This window comes from Triturus cristatus, chromosome 7 (genome assembly GCF_964204655.1).
Source record: "Triturus cristatus chromosome 7, aTriCri1.1, whole genome shotgun sequence".
NCBI classification, from domain to species: domain Eukaryota; kingdom Metazoa; phylum Chordata; class Amphibia; order Caudata; family Salamandridae; genus Triturus; species Triturus cristatus.
In genome coordinates, this window is record NC_140590.1 from 1,045,850,399 (window position 1) to 1,045,871,148 (window position 20,750).

The 20,750-nt window shown below is 44.5% G+C and overlaps 1 protein-coding gene across 1 annotated transcript; it reads right to left on the bottom strand.

Moving 5' to 3' along the window:
• Nucleotides 1–15,492: 15,492 nt before the first annotated feature.
• On the bottom strand, nt 15,493–19,567 carry POU4F3 (POU class 4 homeobox 3). Its single transcript, XM_085618108.1, has 2 exons — nt 19,280–19,567; nt 15,493–18,974 (listed from the first exon to the last, which is right to left on the bottom strand). Exons 1-2 carry the CDS (start codon nt 19,400–19,402, stop codon nt 18,171–18,173), a joined length of 927 nt encoding a protein of 308 aa, XP_085474234.1. The 5' UTR covers nt 19,403–19,567; the 3' UTR covers nt 15,493–18,170.
• Between the last annotated feature and the right edge of the window lie 1,183 nt (nt 19,568–20,750).

A 20,750-nucleotide genomic window follows, 5' to 3' on the forward strand; every position in this document is an offset into this window, starting at 1 on the left:
ATTTTACTATTTCTATACAATACAATTTCTTACCTATTTACACTAGTTCTTAATCTGTCCTTTTTATGACTCTTTGGTTTCCAGATTCTATGTTATACTTATGAATAAACATGCTGGGAATAAATGGTGTGTTTGTTTAATTCTGGGCATACCTCCTATTTTGCATAGCTCCTCCTATGTTTAATAATGACTTCTTTACGCTCTGTTGGTGCTGCACCTGTAAAAGATTGATGCACGCTGTGTTCTGTAATAAGTACAGGGAAAGAGTAACTTACAGCACTCCTAGAAAAACCCTGAGTGTTAGGAAACTCCGGGCTCCCATGGCCCTCAAGAACCTACACCAAAATTCCAGAGGCATAACGGAAAGTCACGGAATCTCATCCAGCACCCAAGCCATTCAGAGCTTTTCTCCCACATATATCGGGACATAGCCCTGCTCATCCTCTGACCCCTCTCAAACTGAGGCCTCCCAGACATCATAAGGCTGAATGGACAGCGGCGGCTGGCCCAGGTAAGCATGGCGGGGTAGGGGTAGGGTGCGGCAGGGAGTTGTGTGGGGGCAAGTCGACAGGTGACAGAATAGGTATTATTTATTTATTTAATTATACCTATGGGATCCCCGCTGTCTCAGGACCAACAAAAAGAATGGTTCAGGAGCAACTAGCACCAACAATTACTGGGCCTTCCCACCCAGAGGCCACCCATGGCGCCTCTGGTGTAATTGGAGCACCCTAACTCCGCTCTACTCTTTTCAGTATTTCCCATCTCTCCCTCAGGACCATATCCTGGAGTGTAGGGTTCCCCTTCCACGCTTATGCAGATGACAAGCAGATCTACCTTAAGGTCTGTTGCACACAAGGCCACTTTGCACCCATCTCCAAGGCTTTAGATGTTGTCCAACAGTGGATGGATAGAAGTACCTATAAATTCAGCCTCCACATGTCATGAGTCCTCCTGTTAGGCCTGTGACGAATATTCCACTCCCCACTGACCATAGGAGCCCCACTCGTTATTTAGGCACTCGGGCATCTATGGGGTGTCTACCAAGACAAAAGGAGTCTACCTGGCCGGCCAATGCTAGTATACCCAAGAGTGAGTGCAGCGGCTTGAGGACACATTCTAGCTCCACAACTGACAAGGACCATCCTCCCGCAAGGCTCCAGGGCCGCATACTCCGTAGCACATCGGCTTAGTCCAGGCTTGGCCATTGACAAGGTGGCAGAATACGCATCTGGGGAATTTCAGTGACAGGCCTTTTTACCTATGAGACATGTATGCCCGCCTTCAGGCCTTTGAAGAAGAAGCAAGAATTCTATATGGTGACATCCCACGCATGGCACATATTTGTGGTGCTAGGATTGATATTGTGCGTGCACGAGTGATACAGGCCTGTGGTTTCCATTTGAAAGCCCACGCCCTGGACTGAAGTACAAGATGGAGAAGTTGCTTTCCGCAGACATCATATGTGTATTGCTGGCATCTGCTAGATGGGGGGGAACACCAGATGTTATAGTGAGAAAAGAGGAGACAGGCTTTCCATAGAAATGCCAGGGCCCTTTCTGGAACATTGGGCTGTAAATGACTCTGACTACAGCTGCCATGTGGTAGATGACTAGGTGAACAACACAAAACTGAAAGACTATTTGCACTTTGAAACTAGAGAACTGCTCTGACCTCTATTACTTGAAATGCATATGTTTTACACATTGCTCACTGCTACTTTGATATTTGTATGGTGTGATCACTTGAGCACTAAGCCCTTTTTGTATTTTTGTATGAGAATGTTAATAAATGTTTTACTATACACACTCTCAATAAGGATCCAGCTTTTCTATATTATGACTATTGATGATTTATTCTTTGGCTTGATTATTGATGATTAATTTGACTGCTAGATGTATTGTTCTGTCTTTGACTAATCTGATTTTCCCACTTGGAACCACTGTTCTTCATGTGTCATTAGGTAGATGAAAAGGGGGTGCAGGTTGAGGCCTCCATTATCTGATGTTAAGGAAAGGAGTCCTTAGAAGGGCACAGACATGTGTCTCTCTTCCTGACCTCTGAGAGAAGGGGTCGTAAATAGCTGGGTGCAGCCTGTTCACGCCCCTTCGTACTTCAGTGGTGGGCGCAGCCCCTGGAGACTGTCCTGCTGGTTAGAACATTATTGAAGATAAAGGCCATGTCTGGAAGTTGGCCTGGCCAAGAAATATGAAAAAGGAAGCAACTCAAATCTGTGTCAAGGCAGCAGAATTGGAATGCACATCCTTCGGCTAAAAGTAAACATGGGAGCCCAAGACGCATTGGGGTTTGTTTCTGCAGTCTCTCCTGCCGTGGAGGGGATACTACGGCCAGTGCTAAGGTACCACTAAGGAGCCAAGGTTTGGTCTTGCACTGACAGACAATTTCCCAGAGGCGAAGGAACATCACCTGGAGTCTGAACTAAAGTAGAAATTACTGGACTGTCCTCGGTGCCGAGACATCCTGCCTGTGAGCAAGGGAAGGAAGCGCCAGCTCTGCAGGGGGAGCTGGTCATGAAAGGGACTGCCGTAATTGATCCTGGCGTCGGGTGCATCCGAAAGAGACTTGCAAAGCAGCTACGCTAAAGGAATCGTGGTACTGCTGGACCGGGCACTGCGATCTTCATCATGTATCTCAGTCAGAGCTACTCAGGCACCCGTAGCTGCGTGCCTGAGTGGAAGACCCGACCCCAGCAGGGATAAGTGCCTTCTGCTGGCCTGTGTGCCCCACAAATGGACTTTGTCATCACAGAACTGCCCAAGTGTGCCATTGGGTTAGGACCAATACTGAAGACCAAGTGATCTGAGCGGCACCCCTGGGGTGCCTCGTGAAGAATCAAGGCCATCACGTTGAGGCACTGCGCTGAAGAACCAGCCCCTGCGAGAGTGTTGTTGTTGTGCTCAAGAAGAAGAGTCAAGTACTCACTGGAGTGCCGGAGTGAACAGTTTGCAGAGCCATATTAGGACAGTAGGTTGCTGTATGGGTGGAAAGTTCTGGACTTGCGACGCTGCAGTTGTTAGGGCCCAATTTTATATGTGGCACAGTCCTTGTAAATGGCTACACCCAAGAGCCATTGAAAAGTTTAGGTTAAGAAAACGATGGAGGGTAGTGCCTTCTTAATTGGTCCACGTCAGTGGATAATCAATATCAGAGACATTGCTCGAATGAAGATCATTTGTGTTGTTTTTATTTATCTTTTTATCAAAGGAGCGCAAAAATTTCAAATTGTGAAGAGAAAAACAAAAGCCGACACGTGTTTCGCCCTAGTGGCCCATTGGCCGTGGGCTTTTTCAAGGCGGTGAATATTAATCAACACAGTCTTCCTGTGAGAGTAGAAAAGACGTCTCTGAGGACTGTGTTGATTAATATTCACCGCCTTGAAAAAGCCCACGGCTAATGGGCCACTAGGGCGAAACACGTGTCGGCTTTTGTTTTTCTCTTCACAATTTGAAATTTTTGCGCTCCTTTGATAAAAAGATAAATAAAAACAACACAAATGATCTTCATTCGAGCAATGTCTCTGATATTGATTATCCACTGACGTGGACCAATTAAGAAGGCACTACCCTCCATCGTTTTCTTAACCATATTAGGACAGGCCCAGCGACAGCAGTGGTAAAGGGCCTGAAGCCACACAGGTGTGGCCTACTAGCTTGCCTGTCCTGTGGCCTCCTGGACAGCTTCTGACACATCACTAGAATCAGCGCAGAAGCAAAGAGGCTTCGGGTAAGCAGAATGCCCCAATAGCATTCAAAACAGTCCGGCTGAGCAGACGCATACAGGGGGCAAAGGTCCATCTGACTTCTGAAGCAGAGTTACCTGGTACATACCCTCCACCACCAACCTCCTTCTACGTGCCGCCCCCTCATCCAACCGCACGGACAAACAAGTGAGACAGGCAGCCCCCCCCCGGACTTCCTCAGCGTCAGTCAGACCCTCTCTTCCATTTCTCCTTGAGAAGCCCCCAAGAAACTTCCTGTTCATCCTCCTGGGCCCGCAATTGCGCCTCAGCAGGGCAGAGGGCAGTGTTGACATGCTCGGCCGTCACGAGAGACCGCGTGAGGCCCGGAAACGGAAGCCTGCAGTGCACAGCCCTGCTGTGTGTGACGGGCTTTGAGAACAGTGTTATTAATGCATTCAGTCATCTCTGCACCCAACCGTCCGATACCGAGAAAATGAAAACAGGACGACCCTGTATAATATTCTGGAATGGACTGGCTGATGCCGGAGAACCACGCCTCCGGATAGCCGAAGGTCACCACTGCCCCACCCCCAACATGGCGATCACTACCTGGAGTGCTGCTGTTTCGGTTCGGCGTCGCGAGTGATTCCTGCTCTCCTGTACAGCCTGCGGCCGTTGCTGGTATCTCGCGGGCGGTGCGAGCTCTGGCGTAAATGTGTATATCGGCGTTTTCCGCGCTTGGTGGAGAAAATTGCGGCCCCGTTTAGCAAGGTGAGGAGGAGGTGGCGGACATTCCCGATTCCCGGTCCCCTCTGCAGCCTGCAGCCACTGCTGGTATATCGGTGGTATCCTGCTTCCGCGCTTGGCGGAGAGAGTCACAGCCTCGGTTGGCAGGGTGAGGAGGAGGCGGCGGGCATTGCCGACTGCCGGCGGATTTCTGGGCGGCGGAGGCCGGGGGTGATTAGAGGATGTGGCCGCAGTAGGTGTCGGGCCGGAGACGGGAGTAAACAACGATGTGTTAATTTGAGAAAAAAAAGCCCTAACAGGGAGAGTCTTACAAAACGGGGGAAATATACAAAATAAATCATTGAAGGGCCCCCGACAGCAAAAAGACTTAAGGAGTAGAAGGAGAATGGAAATTTGAGAGGCTCCTTGCTCTCTTGCTAAGGAGAATGGAGATACAGCTGGCTGGTTGGAAAGGAAAAAAAGAAAATATATAACAACTAAATACGAGTAAGATATAATACATCACAATCTCTCTTGGAGGCAAGGTGCAACTGTGTCTGTGGTCCGAGTGTTGCAGGGTGTCAGGTCATTCTGAGACCTAATTATCTCCTCTATATTCTCGGAGAGTATTATGATAAGATTATGGTAAAGGAGGGAGTGGCTGTGACAAAAGTGAAATTGTAATTGATTGGGCTCCTGGGCATTTGGTGGTCGGCGTGGGCAGTGTTGTCGGAGTGAATCCTAGGAGACCCATCTGGAGTTGGAGTGAATTCGGGCAAAAATATAAATAAATAAATACGCGGTGGTGAAGGAGCCACACTAAGAGACATTGGGGGCAAAAACAAAATATAAAATCAAGAAGATTGTAAAAAGTTAAGAAAAGCTAAGGAAAAGTTAAGGAAAATGGGTAAACCTGCAAAACATGCTGGTGCCAAATCCGATTCAGCAGCTCGTCTAAAGACTAAAACACACTTAGCGCAGGCAAAAGAAGCCGCACGTTTGGCCAATAAGGAAAATACTACTAACCCCTCTGGCCTTGACAGTACTCTTGAGACCTCAGAAGAAGAACTGCCTTCCACCACCCCACCGGAGTGTGAGGAATTAGGGGTAGATCAAGATAATGTTGTATCGGATGGCCTAAAGGAAAAATTAAACAGGACTAAACAATTTCCATTGTTCTTTAAAAAAGCTATCCTTCAACCCCCCTTGCTAACCTCGCTAACCTCAAAAACAGCCAAAGATCACTCAGTAGAACCTGTGTCGCCTTCAGTATCAATACATTTAACATCTTTAGATCCAGAGAGACGCCAATGTATTCATGAGTCTGATTATCCGATAGTCCTGGAGTCAGTTATTTGTCTTGATCGGGGTCAAGCTCGTGGTCAAAGTCCAGAACTAAGGGCCCCCTCAGCACCTTCAAGCCCAATAGCATCGTTGCCGCAGAATTCAATCCTACCTGAAGGTTTATTGATCCAGGAGGTTACTAGGTCGGAAAAACGTCCAGCTATATAGCTGATTCTCAGGATAATTTTATCCAAAGCACAGAAACACCGGGTGCATGCCAACTAGACATTAGAGATATGCTCAATCTCATACTGGATGAGGTTCGTGAGATAAAAAGGACCCAGAGATTGGTTTAGATTAGTTAAAGGCAAGTTTTTTATGTTTTCAGATTTAGAAGAAGCTCAGGCACTATTAAAAGAGATTTCAAGCGGACCAGGAATTTAAAAGAGTAGTATAAAGTTAGCGAATGTTAAGATCTGTAATATTTACAAGAAATAGTCCCGTTAAGGGTCCTAACTGTATAGGGGTTAAACGCTAGTTCCCCTTAATTGGGGGGAAACAAAAAATGTGAGTTCTGTATCTCGGTTTTGTGTTGGGGGATGGTGGGATAGTGGGATCACCGGGGCTGTAATTCCAAGACACCCAGAAGACTGGGAAAAGGGGGTGAAATATGGTCAGCGTGGTTAAAAGGGGGTTTCTACCCATTTCGAGGGGGGTGGGTTATGGAGGTAAAGGGGGGGAGTCTATTGCAGAGAAAAGAGCAGAGCAAAGAGGTACAAATAATGAATTATTACGAAAAACCTTATAGAAACCAGTAACTATAAGATCTTATCGGTCAATGCCAACGGAATTTTAAATAAGCAAAAGTATGGTGCTCTCATAAAATGGTTGACATCCTTGGATCCTCAAGTTTTGTTCCTACAGGAGACACATTTGAAAACTAATTTCCCCAAATTATTTTTACCTAGGATTTTTTCTAGTGCTTTTTTTGTATCCACTGGTATTGCACAGAGAGGGGTTGCTATTTATTTTTCCAGAAAAAAGTCATGGGAACTGTTTCAAATTTATAGGGACCCACACGGGAGATGGATTTAGGTGGCAACGAAATTAAACGGAAGGATTTTAAATTTTATATCTTACTATGGTCCGGTGTCGGATGATCCCTCCAGTCTGGTTAAAATTAATGATCTTATGAGAGGAGCCCCCGGACAGTTTATCATAGGAGGCGATTTTAATTATTTACAGGATTTAACAAAGGACACTTCAAATAAAAATAAAAAACAATTAAAACCAAATACAAAAAAAATGGTGGAGGCCATGAAGTTAGAGTACCAACTAATAGACCCCTGGCGAAATAGAAATCCAGATAAAAAATGTTTTACCTGCTATTCTCATCGTTTCAGAACTGCATCTCGAATTGACTATTTTCTCATATCCGGATCCCTTCAGATTATTGATATAGACATTGGGTGCAATCTCTTCTCTGATCATGCTTATATAGGGCTCAAACTTAGGTTTGGTTTGAAGGGGAGAGTAGAGAACGGCCCAGGTGGCAGCTGGACCGTCTCCTCCTCCAAGATCAGGATTGGGTAAAAAGTTTTGAGGTATGGATCTTGGAATTTTTCGAGATCAATGAAAATACAGCAGACCCATTTTCGGTGTGGGGCGGGTTTAAGGCGGCAGCTCGTGGGCAAATAATCACCTACACGACTGCTCGATCAAATGTTCGGAGGCTTAAAATAGTTGAGCTGCAAACTGCAGCTGAAACAGAATATGCTCTTCAGCTACAGCAATGCCCCAACCAATTTGAACTGACTAGATCAGCTCTGAGGGATTTTTTTTACATTAGAAGAGATTTCCAGCTCTAAAACGTATCAACAAAGGGTATATGAAGATAGCCAGTTAGTAGGCGAACTTCTGGCTAACTCTACCAGGAAAAAACAAGAAGCAGCTATAATAACCAAGGTGCTTGACCCCCAGACTGGTCTCGAAGTGGTTAATGGTGATTTGATCCCACAGGTTTTTCTGGAACATTTTCATCAACTCTTTCCCGACAGAATATTCGGTGGGGGAAGAGCTGATCCAGGATTATTTTTTTGACGTAAGTTGTCCTAAACTCTCAGAAAACCGGATCAGTGAATTAAGATCTGGGGTAGAATCTGTTGAGATATCGACAGCTATTACAGCATCTGCTGGAGCTAAAGCATGCGGACAGGATGGTTTTCCTATAGAATTTTATAAGGCTTTTTCTAAGGTGTTAATTCCACCTTTGAAAAAACTATTCAATTTTATCAAAAATGGAGATTTGGTTCCCCCATCCTTAAAAGATGCAATGATAGTGTCCTTTGTGAAAAAAGATAAAAATCCAGCCGACTTTAATTTGTACAGGCCCATTAGTCTCTTGAATTCAGACTATAAGATCTTAATGAAAGTATGGACCAAACGTTTTTCATTTGCCGCCCAAGAAGCTATTCATATAGATCAAACCGGTTTCATAGTGGGTAGATTAATGGCAGCTAATACTGAGTTTTTAATACATGCTTTGGATTATTTTAACTAATTTTACCCCGGCGTGTATAGTAATGGTGGATGCGGAGAAAGCATTTGACCTAGTAAATTGGAGAACTTTGTTTTTTGCCCTCGTCAATTTGGCTTTCCCTCTGAGGTTATAAGCATGCTATGTAATATTTACCAAGGGGCTTCGGCTCAGGTATTTATAAATTCAAAACAAGTTGGAAATATAAAAATAAACCGGGGGACAAGACAGGGTTGTCCGCTTTCACCATTGCTTTTTACTTTTTTTATTGAGTCTTTGGCAATCAAAATCAGGAATAATGCTGCTATTCGACCCCCCATTTCGGGTATGCCAAAGTTGAAACTGTTCGCAGATGACATAATTCTATATTTGATGCCTGACAAAGCGAATATGGAGACTGTGTTGAGGGAATTTAGAGACTTTGAATTAATTGGTGGCTACAAAATAAACTCTAATAAAACCGAGGTCCTAGCCCTCAATGCAGATCTTAATCTTCTACCACAATGTTTGAGGGCTCAAGCTATTAAACAAGACCCGATCAGATACCTTGGGATATATGTTTCTAGCCATTATCAACAGCTATTTAAACTTAATTATATAAGAATGAAAGATAAAATCAAAAAACTTTTGGATCAATGGCTTTTACTTCCTTTATCATTAATCGGTAGAGTTTCTTTAATTAAAATGTCTATACTTCAGTTGCTTATATTTCTTTTTAGTAATGTCCCTATAAAAGTAAATATGTCCTTTTTTAAAGAAATGGAAACATTGATGAGAGAATTTGTTTGGGGAAAAAAACCAGCTAGGGGGAAGTTGACTGTAGTGCAATTACCAATCATACAAGGGGGGCTAGCTATGCCTCATCTAAAAACATATTATGAGGCCGCATTTATGGATATAGTGGCAGGCCTGATAGGATCCAAATGTAATCGAGATAGCTTCTTTATCGACAAAATGTTACAAGAAATTCATTGTCAAAGTTGAGTGTTTTTAAAAACCTCCAAACTTCCTAAAAAACTAGATACAAGACTTTAAAGGAATATTCTTTTAGACTTCAGTCCTTTTTTTATAAAACTGGCTCCTCGGGTCTGCAATATTTGAGATTAAGAGAATGCACTAGCCTTGGTCTCCAATTTTGCGAAAACCATTAAAAAAATTGGGAAGACTGTGGGCTACAGGAGCTAAGACATTTCGGCATTCAGAACAGGATGATCACTTGGGAAGAGGTAATGTTATGTTATGTTAATGGTGCTGATAAAGCGCACTGTTACCCTAAGGTGTCCTGGCGCTGAAATGTTGCCTACATGGTAAAGAAAAAAAGTCCAATACAGAAAAGAGCCAGGTTTTCAAGCCCCTTCTAAACTCTAGGAGCCCGACTGCTCCTCTAAGCTGCAAGGGGAGGCCATTCCAGGCCTTTGCGGTGCAGCAGAAGAAACTCCTGCCCCCCAACTGGCAGTTTTAACGTGTGGAACTTTTACTAGCATTGCCTCAGCTGAACGTAAAGCCCTGGAAGGAATGTACCATTGAAGATGTTGTCTCATACAGGCAGGGCCGTGTCCCTCGAGGGCCTTAAAGGCCAGGCAGAGGGCCTTAAATTCCACACGTTGTTTCATTGGAAGCTAGTGGAGGTCCCGAAGTCCATTCTTGGCTGAGACAAACCTAGGGATACCCAGAAGGACCCTGGCGGCTGCATTTTGCACCACTTGCAGTTGGTTAAGCTGCCTTTTTTTGGATGTTAAGACACAGGGCATTACAATAATCTAAGCGAGATAGGATGAGCGCTGTTATTACTGTCCGAAGACTATCCCCCGGAAGAAGATATTTGATTTTCCTCATAATCCTAAGGAGATGAAAGCAGGAGGATACCACTCTGCCGATCTGGTCCCCGAAAGACAGTTTGGAGTCCACCATCACTCCCAGATTTTTCACCTTAACAGTGGGAGCTGGGGGTGGACCCAATGTTTCAGGCCACCAGTCGGTAGACCAGAGATTTGAGGGGTTACCAAAGATGATCCCCTCTGTCTTCCCTGCATTTAACTTGAGGCAGTTTTCTGACATCCAGCCTGCGATAGACTGCATGCAGTTATAGCAGTCCCGACCAGTCTCAGCCTCTTTACCCTTTTGTATAGATAACACTATTTGTGTGTCATCTGCATAGGAGGTCAGGTAATGGCTAGGGTAGAAAACTCTATTTGCAAATTGTTCATTTAAAAAAAAATATTAATGGCATTAATGATATTCCCAAAGATCTTGTGGTGGCACTCTATGGGGCCAAAGTAAAAGGGGTAGGGAACTTGTACCGATTGCTACATCACCAGGGACAAGTACCTCTGATAGAGGCCCATTTGGCTAAAATAGGTCGTGAGACACAATGTAATTTATCTCGGAAGGATTGGGAAGCTATATCTTATTTAGGAAGTAAATCCTTGCGCGCGACCAATTTTAAAAGGATGGCCTTTCTATCACGTTGGCTCTCCTATTTGACCCCGGAAGCTTTGCAAAAAAGGTATTCGGAAGTTGAAAACAAATGCTTCCGCTGTCAGGCCAATGGAGCAGGTGGGTGGCACCACATTTTCTATACTTGCCCACGGCTAGAGCCCTTCTGGGTAGCGATATTTGCCGACATAGAATTAGCAATAGGGAAGAGAGTCCAGCCCGAGGTTGAGGCAGTTTTGTTTGGACTATATAAGGGTAGAACAATGTTAATGAAGGCGGAAGAAGTTTTTTTATTCATCTCTTGTACTGTAGCCCGATCCCTAATCCTGCAGAATTGGAAATCTAGTGATGTTCCCTCTCATTTAAGGTGGTTTAGTAAAATGAAAAGGACTCGAAACTTTGAAGAAGCTTATGCTAGATGGGTGGGAGTATAACATTTTTTAGTAAGAATTGGAAGTTTTTTGATGAACTTGAAAAACGGAAGGAGGGAAATCAACACTCGATATGGATGATATGACTTATGTGACTTTCGTGGTTAGGTAGACCAGCACTTATTGCACTAGCACTTTTTTCTGTTGTTGCACTTTAGATGCATTAGCACTTTTATTATTGCATTTTTATTGCAGGTTTTTGCATATTGTCTTTTTGATGGAATTATTGCTGATGCTACAAGCTGCTATAGTCACATTTTCTTAATTTTTTTGTCATGAAATGAACAAGTTAATGGATTTATGGTTTTAAAGAATAATTTTTATGTACATTATGTACTTAATCAGGGCACAAGTCCTAAAAAAAAAAGTGGGGGGACGCTGTCACCGGAAGTGACGTCACAACAGGAATCTCATGAAAAGAAGTGGGGGGGCGCTGTCACCGGAAGTGACGTCACAACCGGTGCCTCTTAAAGTCTCCAATTACAAATATTAGCATATCTTTGGTACACAATGCTGTCCAGCTTTTGGGCAGGGGGGACGGCGTCCACCCGGAAAAACCTGGTAAAATAAGTGGGGGGACGCCGTCCACCCGCGTGGTACCCCGACTCGAGCCCTGTACTTAATGCTCTGCTCAATAAAAAAAAAAAGACGACCCCGTATATTATGTAAAATCTGAGGTCACAGTATGGGATTATACCGGTTTACATGTGGCCAGCAGCTACTGGATCTAATGCTCTGCAAGCGCCGGTTCAAATCACAGTGCAAACAAACTACATTTTTTAGACAGGTTATTGTTACCCAAACTCTTGCTATTTGAAGTGTCTCTACCCTTGTGCTAGGTAACGCATTATGTTAAGGCCCTGTTTCCCAGAGCCCGTCACGTAGGCCTCTTGCATGTACTACCCATAGAACACAGCACACACACCCTCACCCTCATATACGTTCATATCCATCGGTGCGCCTAGCTGAGCGCCAGACGTCTGTCCAGCCCTCCCATGGAATCTCCCACACAGGGGGGGAGGGGGGGGGGGGGTGGCTCCTACCGCTCCCCTTTCGCCCCCAAGTGATCACCCGCCCCTTACCTGACAACTCCCTGCTTTGCGACCGGTCCACACGTCAGCATTCGTGCTTACCAGCGGTCTGAGAGAAAGGAAGCGCCTGGTCACTTCTTGGCGCTGCATTTAGAGAACCACCCCTCCTCCCCTCTCACACTATCCGATATGCATTTGGTTCAGGACACAAACAACTTCTCCGTGCCCCAGCAACCTAACATGTTAGACCCGAGGACTTGCGAGGGAGTTGGTTTTTGTTGTAGTATTTTTTGGTCCTAAAGTGAAACAAACAGATTACATTATACATTGCTTTGCAAAAAATAAAAGTATGCGGTTTATAGCAACAGCGTGTTACTCTAAAGCGAAAGCTCTCGAGTCATATAGAATAAAAGTATATTGTCGAAGGCATGAACTATACACCCGGGTTCTGTCCCATCTGCAGTGCAATGAAGTGAAAGGAAAGCCAACACATCCTTATGTTTAACCTATGGTCCTACACGTCAAACCTTACACTGCACACCTACAGGGCCTCGCCTTTTAAAAGAAACAGAACCGGCCACTATTTTTAAGTAAATATAACTCAAATATATTTTTATCTACAATGTATTGCCTCACAAATTAAACGTTTTTTTAACGTAGAATGCGCGTACCTGAGCTGAACATTGTCACGAATTGTTAGATCTTTTCACGCGGCGTGTGTGGTGGGGGGAGGAAGGGGGGCGTCATGGCCAGTGCTAGAAATTGAAAACAGGAATACATGTACCTCGTACCAGCCTACTTGCGCAGCTCAGAGAAGTACCAGTACTCTCCAATTAAAAATGATGCACTTCTGCTGAGGTGCACAGGTAGCCCCCTCTCCAAATAAAGAAGTGCCGGTAATGAGTACCTGACAGCACTGGCCCATTTAAAGCTCTGGTCATGAATAGTTCGATATTCTACAGCTGTGGGCAAAGCTTGGTTAATGTTGTGTCCGCCCTGCTGTTCGGTCTGTGAGCACCACAGACCCGCCGCAGAGCCAAGCCCACTTTTTTCTATACAAGCGCTACTTCCGCCCACGCCTTCTGAATAAAGCGCCTAGTAATGGGAGCCCCCCCCCCCCCCGCTTTTTGTTTGCATACAACTCTGTACTACACTATACGCCCTCCCACACTTTATGATGGTGATAATTTATATTATAGTTTTACATTTCACACTCCCAGGCACATGGTGATTACAGCGCTTTGGACCCCTCAAGGAGCCGGAAAGCGCTATACAGAAACCAATATCACCATCAATTCGGAACCTTCAAATATTTCTAGGACACGTCAGAGTCGGCTAGAAGTGTTCGCACGCTACACTGTCCAAATTCGTAAAGTACCGATTACGAAATCCTCACCGACTAATCGCTTTAACGGCTTGTTTTTGTCCTAATTTTCTTGAAAACGAAGTAATGGCGAAAAAGTTACATTAAAGGAGGATGTTAGAAAAATAAGTAAAAGCCAAGTTAAAACTCCAAAACAGAGAAGCAAACAGCAAATGCATGAAATCCTACCTTTTCAAAACAGTATTTCGAGTCAGAAGTGCGCTGTGAAGATCAAAATGTCTCTTTTTTAATTACGGTCAAAAATTACGGAAATGAAAAAGAACGAACCTCCAAACTTGGGAAATATTCAACTATTGCATTGCAAGACGCACATATGTCTAGTAAATCATGAGTTTGTTGTAAAAATTAAAAATTAAAAAATCGAATTTAACAAAATAGCCCTCTGCACAAAAAGCCAATCGACGCTCCCTACTTAGAATGAAATAATAGCGATATTTTAAATAAAGGTACTTTATATAAATAAACGTGGAGAGTTACTAGAAAATAAGTTGCATTGTAAAATAAAGTGGAATACAGAAAACATTTCGTGAAAATCATTTTCCCTGCTGGATTACACATCTGCGTTAATTGTAAAACAAATTGACGTTTGGCCCCAACCATCACTGTCCATGTAGATGCCTGAATTCTATACACTCAAATATTAGAGCTTTATGGTTGATGACAACACAGGCGAGGGAATTGCTACTTAAAAGTAAATTCTTCAGCTTGCTGAAATATGCGCTGGCGCCGGGAGATACCTCTAATTCTTTTATAAAAGTACAGGTTTAAAGGAAGGTTTAATCACTTACCTGGGAGCGGCATTGCCCACCCAGCTGCCTAAATCCTTGTGGGTATTGCCACAGTCTCATGTGAAGGCAAATCTGCCTTCTGTTCCGTTTTATACCACTATGGTCAATTAATATTGCATCACCGGTATTTTAAATTTTCAAAACCCACAATATAATGTAATGGCATAAGGGCATTTATTATTAAAGGACATCTGATTGGGGGAAACATTCTAGCTGATTAAAAAATACCGGGCGGGGCTGATAACGTTAGGATTCGAATTTAGAGATCTGCGAAAGTTGAAAAAAAAAATAAAGAATTCTCAACTTGTTTTTTTTTCTTACTTTTCGCGATCTAAGGTTTGATGCGAGCAGCTCATTGAAATGCCCGAGTGAAATATTCAGAAGAAGCGTTGCCTGTTCGCCATTAATTTTTAATGGGCTCGGAGTGCCCGGGGACTCATAAATAAAATAGGGCTTTTTTCTTTCTTTTTAAAAGGCGGCTGTATGAGCGAACCTTTGTTATTCCGGTGACAGTTGAGAACTCGGAGAGGCAGTCGTTTGAATATAATTGCTCTGCTGTAAACGGCTTTATTTCACTGGTGTGCCTATGTGTACAAACAGTCAGCGCCAAGTGCGCGCCTTGTAACATATTAGCGCTGCCGGAACATCAGGGCGCCGTCGTCAGAATGTTTTTACACTCGGAGGCATAGAATTCTGACAGTGAGGCAAGGGTTTCTTAAAAAACAGTCCCCAAAATACTATGAAACTGTGCGGCAGGAGCGGCCTTCCAGTTAGAAATGTCTCCTGAATTCTAATCTCAGCTCCGCTACTGACATTCAGTGTGATCCTGGATAAGTCAAGTAATTCATATATCTGCCAAAATGTCGAAACGAATAGCAAGGCATCCCACCCATTTCAATTGTATTATCTTTAGAACAGGACTAAACATGGTCTCAAATATAGCGCTATATAAAAAGTATTGCCAAGTCATACAGGCGCTGAAAATCGTTTCCATTCACGAAAACGTGAAAGGTGCAATCCCTGAGGGGCTAGTTGGCAAAGCAAAGCACCCTCGGAGAGGCACACCTGCAAACCCCATCGCCAACCTTTCTTTCTGCCCCTGTTGTGTAAAGATGTTTTGCACAGTCAAGCAAACCCCTACCCACTCTCTAGCAACAGAAGACGCTTCCATTCGAGTTGAAAAATAAAGTATTTATTTCCAGCTGTTCGTCCAGACCACCAACAAAAAAAAGACACTTGAGGACAAGTCTAGACACACAAACACTCGAGTAACATAACTGTGACATGTAGCAGGAGGCAGGGGTGTCTGAAATATTAAACATGTGAAAGCAAACAGCCAAAAACATAACAGTGTTGTTCTCTTCCGGGTATGATGCCAATGACAGTCTGTGGGTAGTGCCAACTAAACTCAAAGTAACAGTGTTCAAGGAATGTTACATCCTCTGGCACCAGAACCCACGCCTTTTATTTATTTTTTTCATTTCGATTGCCTTTTTGCTGTTATTGTTTTTAAAGAGTGCCCTGTAAATAAATGAAAGTAATGTAACTGGCCAGAGGAAGGCACGAGCTTACACAGCGCGAGATCCTCGTGTCCCTGCCCCCTCCCCTCCTTAGAATGCGACACCCATGACCTGGGAAACAACATTTGTTTAACTTCCTTTCTTGTCACGCTTTGGAATTATGGACAGCCTTTCCTTGATTTTTAGAAGCCAAAAGTTTAGAGGTCTCTGTGGTGAGGACTGAACCAATGAGTACATTTCTGACTCTCAGTTCCGGAAATGTAGTTCCAAATCCCGGATTCCCTTCTTATCTGCATTGTGTGATTCTAGGCAAATGAATTTATTGCACCATGAATCTGTTTCAAGCGCTTAAAAATCGGCTAAATGGCTACACGAAACCCTATATAAATAACTGAACATTGCATATGAGAAAATATACAGCAACAAACTGACCAGGAAGACCAAGTATAGCGAGTTTTAAAACAAAACAAAAAAGCATCCAGAACATATCTGCTCTGCTGATAAGAAAACGCCGGGCACATTAATGTATGTTTCCCTTACAGGAGACCGTAATATACGGCGTGAGGCTTGTGGAAAACCGGATTGGGCATCCCATATATGCAAGTCACAACTTTGAACAATATATCGCCCTTTATGCTTTTTTCAGTTATAAATTATGTAATCGACTAGGCATTTTAGGGTTGTCTCTGACAATGTGCACGTAGGGAAAGCTGATCATTCAGTCTTAGTGAGTTGAGTTTAGAGAATAAAATACATTTATAAGTGGATATATGTTCCCCGAAAAAAAATAACCATATGAAATAGGCAGAGGACATCAGATGCTGTTCCAGCTACAAGAGACAACTTACTGTACTGCGTGTGGCTTTCTGAAAATAGCATTGAGTATCTGTATACATTATTCACACATCTTAACGATTGGTTTATACTGTAACTCCAGGCATAACTTTTACATTATATAATCTATTATTCAGATTTAGATGCATCTTTACAACTTATACTCGTTAATACTGTAAATGCAGAGATCTGAAGTGGTCCCATGTCTTCCCTGAGGAAGTTTCTCCCCTTACCTCTTCACCAGGAAGTGGACTTGAGGAAATTCAGAAAAGGACTGAAAACAAATATGCTGCAGGTGGCTTTCCGTGTGCGTTGCCTGTCTCTGCCACTGCCTCCAGGATGGAGGCCATTCTGACAGATGAGCATCCTCCCTGCCTCTGTTTAACCACTCTTTTCCCCAAAGTGCTTAGAAGCGACCCCAAGCTGTGCTGAGTGCTATACAAAAACAAATAACACATGAAACACGCCAGGTGCAGGGTGCGCACCCTTTCCTGTGCTTGCGTTGCCTCGTGATTCTTGTAGTCCTGCATTAGTAAAGTGAAAAGGGAAACAGAAAGTGACAGAATGAAAATATACAACGGGATTGTACAAAGTACTTGCGCCCAACATGGGGCAACTCACAAACTCTTTATATTGTGGTATAGCTCTGTTCATTAGGTGTTTTGCAAAGCTTTGAAATACCCCCTTGCAATGATTTTACAGTACCTGAAGGTTCAAAAGTGACAAGTGAGATATGTTTCTGCAGAATTACTCTTTGGAGGAGATGTGGTGTAAAACTGTGCCTCCTATCTCCTTTTTTCCAACATAGTTGAAAAATTGCAGAAAACAATTCTTGCAAAAACAATATATTTTGCTTTGTTGCTATTTTAGTCGAAGGTGAAAGATTACCTGCTCTTTTGAATACATCATGTAAGAAAAGTCTGTCTTCTATTAATTTCATTCAGCAATATATTCTATGAGCAAAAAAAGCATGTCTTCAGTGTCCATTAAAGACACTCAGTAATAGATTATATGATAAACACGTTGTCCTCTCTGTTAATATCAGCCTGTAATAGCCTGTGTTTTGAAAGTCCGTCTTCGCTATTTATACTCTTGAACGCTGTTCAGTCTACCTGATAAAGTCCACCTAGCAATAAAGATCTTGTGGAAATGTCTGTCTTTCTATGTCATCCAGATAAAAGGCTGGTTTCTATTATGGTACTCTCGCAATACTTTTGGAGCTAGAAATCTGATATCACTGTCTATTAATTCCAGTTATAATAAATTAGGTGTTAAATATACGTCCTCGGTCTGCCTCCAGTAATACATTTTATCTGAAAGTCTGTATTTTCTTAAAGTTCCCTGTTGATGTATTTGTTAAAAAAAAAGTCGGTCTTCTATCTATTAAAATCCTTCAGAAATAGACGCTGTGGTAAATGTCTGTCTCGAGTCTCACTCATATTGTGACCCTAGGTTCTGAGATAGGAGTCTGTCTTCGGTGTCTATTAAAACCCTCCCGAGTTAGTGGACCGCCGAATACTTCATCCGTTTCTGCTTCTGCCGCTGGTTGCAGAACCAGACCCTCACGACGTTCTTCTTGAGGTCCAGCTTCTCGGCGATGGCAGCGATCTTCTCGGAAGACGGCCGGGGCTGCAGGGCGAAGTAGGCCTCGAGGGAGCGCTTCTCGGGGGCCGCGATGGAGGTGCGCTTGCGGCGCCGCTCCCCGCAGCACGGGGGCTCGGGCTTGGCCAGCCGCTCGCGCTGCGCCGCCTCGGCCTCCTCCAGCCAGGCCTGCAGCACGGGCTTCAGGGCGATCATGTTGTTGTGGGAGAGGGTCAGCGACTCGAAGCGGCAGATGGTACTCTGGCTGAGCGAGCCCACCCCCGGGATCTTCAGGTTGGCCAGCGCCGAGCCCACGTCGGCCTGGGTGACCCCCAGCTTGATCCGCCTCTGCTTGAAGCGCTCGGCGAAGGCCTCCAGCTCCCGGGGATCCGACTCCACGTCGCCGAGGCAGGACATGGGTCCCGGGTGGGGGTTCCCCATGGCAGCCGGGTGGAGGTGGCCCAGGTGGTGGTGGTGGTGGTGCAGGTGCGAGGGCAGCAGCGAGTGGTGGTGGTCCCCCATGGACAAGCCGGAAGACATGTGCTCGAGCAGGTCGCCGTCCAAGCCCGGGTGGTGGTGGTGCTGCTGGGGGGCCGGGGAGGCGCTGGAGGTGCAGGGCACGCTGCTCATGGTGTGGTAGGTGGGGTGGCTCTTGAGGTGGGAGGAGGAGATGTCCACAGCCAGCAGAGCCTCATCAAAGCCCCCGAATATATTGCCCTGGAGCTGCAAGCAAGGATGAACACATGGCAGTCAGTGGGGAATACTGTCAACTCCGGATTCAAAAACATTTTTCCCTCCTAGCACAGCGCGAGAGATGTCTCTCTCTTCCCCCACCTCAAAAGCTCAGGTCATAAAAATTAATATGAAGCCCGTGCTTGAGTAGACATGTGGATCAGAGGGAGCAGGGAGGGAAGGAGAGAGGAAAGGAAGGGAAATTGTGATTGTTCTGCATGAAAAAAACATTAGTCGCTGTCAAAAAAAAAAAAAAAAGTCTGCTTCAGAGCAGTAATTATGCCTGATCTACATACCTGAGGGGTTTGCAGGCAGGCTCTGCGCATGGCCTCCTGGCTGCTGGGGTGCAGGCTGGGGAACTTGGGCTCCTGCAGGGCAGGGTGCATGGAGAAGGCCTGCTTGCTGTTCATGGTCATCATGGTGCCGGGCCACCCCGCGTGCAGGTGAGCCCTGACACGGCACAGGCAGGGTACCAGGGGGCCTGACTCACTCTCTCTCCGGCTTGCCTGCTGTCAAAGTGAGCAGTGTGTGTGTGTTTTCCCGGGGATGGGAGGCTGTGCTCTCTCCTCTCTGTCCCTCCTCCCTTCCATCTCACTCTCTCTACCCCACCTGCTCCTTCACTCATCTTACAAGCAGGCTTGCCAGGAATAGGACCAGCCGTGGGCCGCATGCGCAGTGCTCGGGGATGGAGTGGCCGGACCTCGAGGTGAGGGAGCGTTTCAGTAAAGGGATAAAACACTTTTGCATAATCAGTTGCGCAAGTTAAGCGTTGTTCCAAAATATTAATAACCTTTTACACTAGTAAAAAAATGCGACCGGCAGGCACACTGTACCAAAAACATGTTAAATATATCAATGACGTACTTATTATCTATGTGGCCCCGTTGCCACAGTCGAGCTGTTTCGGAGCACTTTCATTAACAACAAACTTACATTTCATTTGCCTTCTTATATTTTGTATGACGTAGATAATGATGTGCAGTTTTTGTTGTTAAGTGAGGCATATGTCGTAAAATCACAATAAAAACAAGACCAAGTGTTGCACAGAGCAGCAGCACCTCACAGGGGAAATGGGCCTTGTCTTAAAGTCTTTTTTAAACTATATATGTGCCTTGCACCCTAAGCCGCGCAAGTGATAGCGTACACTTGAAGACAAGATCTAAAATAAATAGTTAATGATATTTAAAGAACTACTAAAATACATGCAGTGTATTTTGTATGCCTCTAGCTAATTTTGCATTCTGCGTTGCATACATGCCAGCATAGAAGAATACTTTGCCTCATGTAAACGTCTTTTAAATTCTTTTTGCTTTAGCAGTGCTGCACCAAGTGTATGGTGCTTTTTGGAGGATATTTTATGTAGATATTAGTAACTAACTGTACTGCTACTCCTGTGACTGAACAGCAGTCCCCAACCATTGTGATAGACAGAAAGACAAAAGTTTAAATTAGCTGTAAAGCTTCGTCAAACCTGTGACCTTGTTCCTACCAGCACACAGTGTTCTTGTGCCCGATAGCAGCGCCGTGAATGGGAAGGTACTGAAGACCCACACTTTTTTTTTTTAAAATTTGATAGGCAGGGTGTCAGCAGTCCTCAGCACTTGAGCAATACTTCTAATGAGAAACTAGCTGCACTTCTCAACAGCAAACAGCCACTTTGAGATAGTGGGTGCCTGCATTTTTACATTACTATTTGTTTCCAGTGTCTGAGAGTTTAGGCGCTATATATATATATATGGGCAGCAATATTGTTGGTCGATTTTTGCA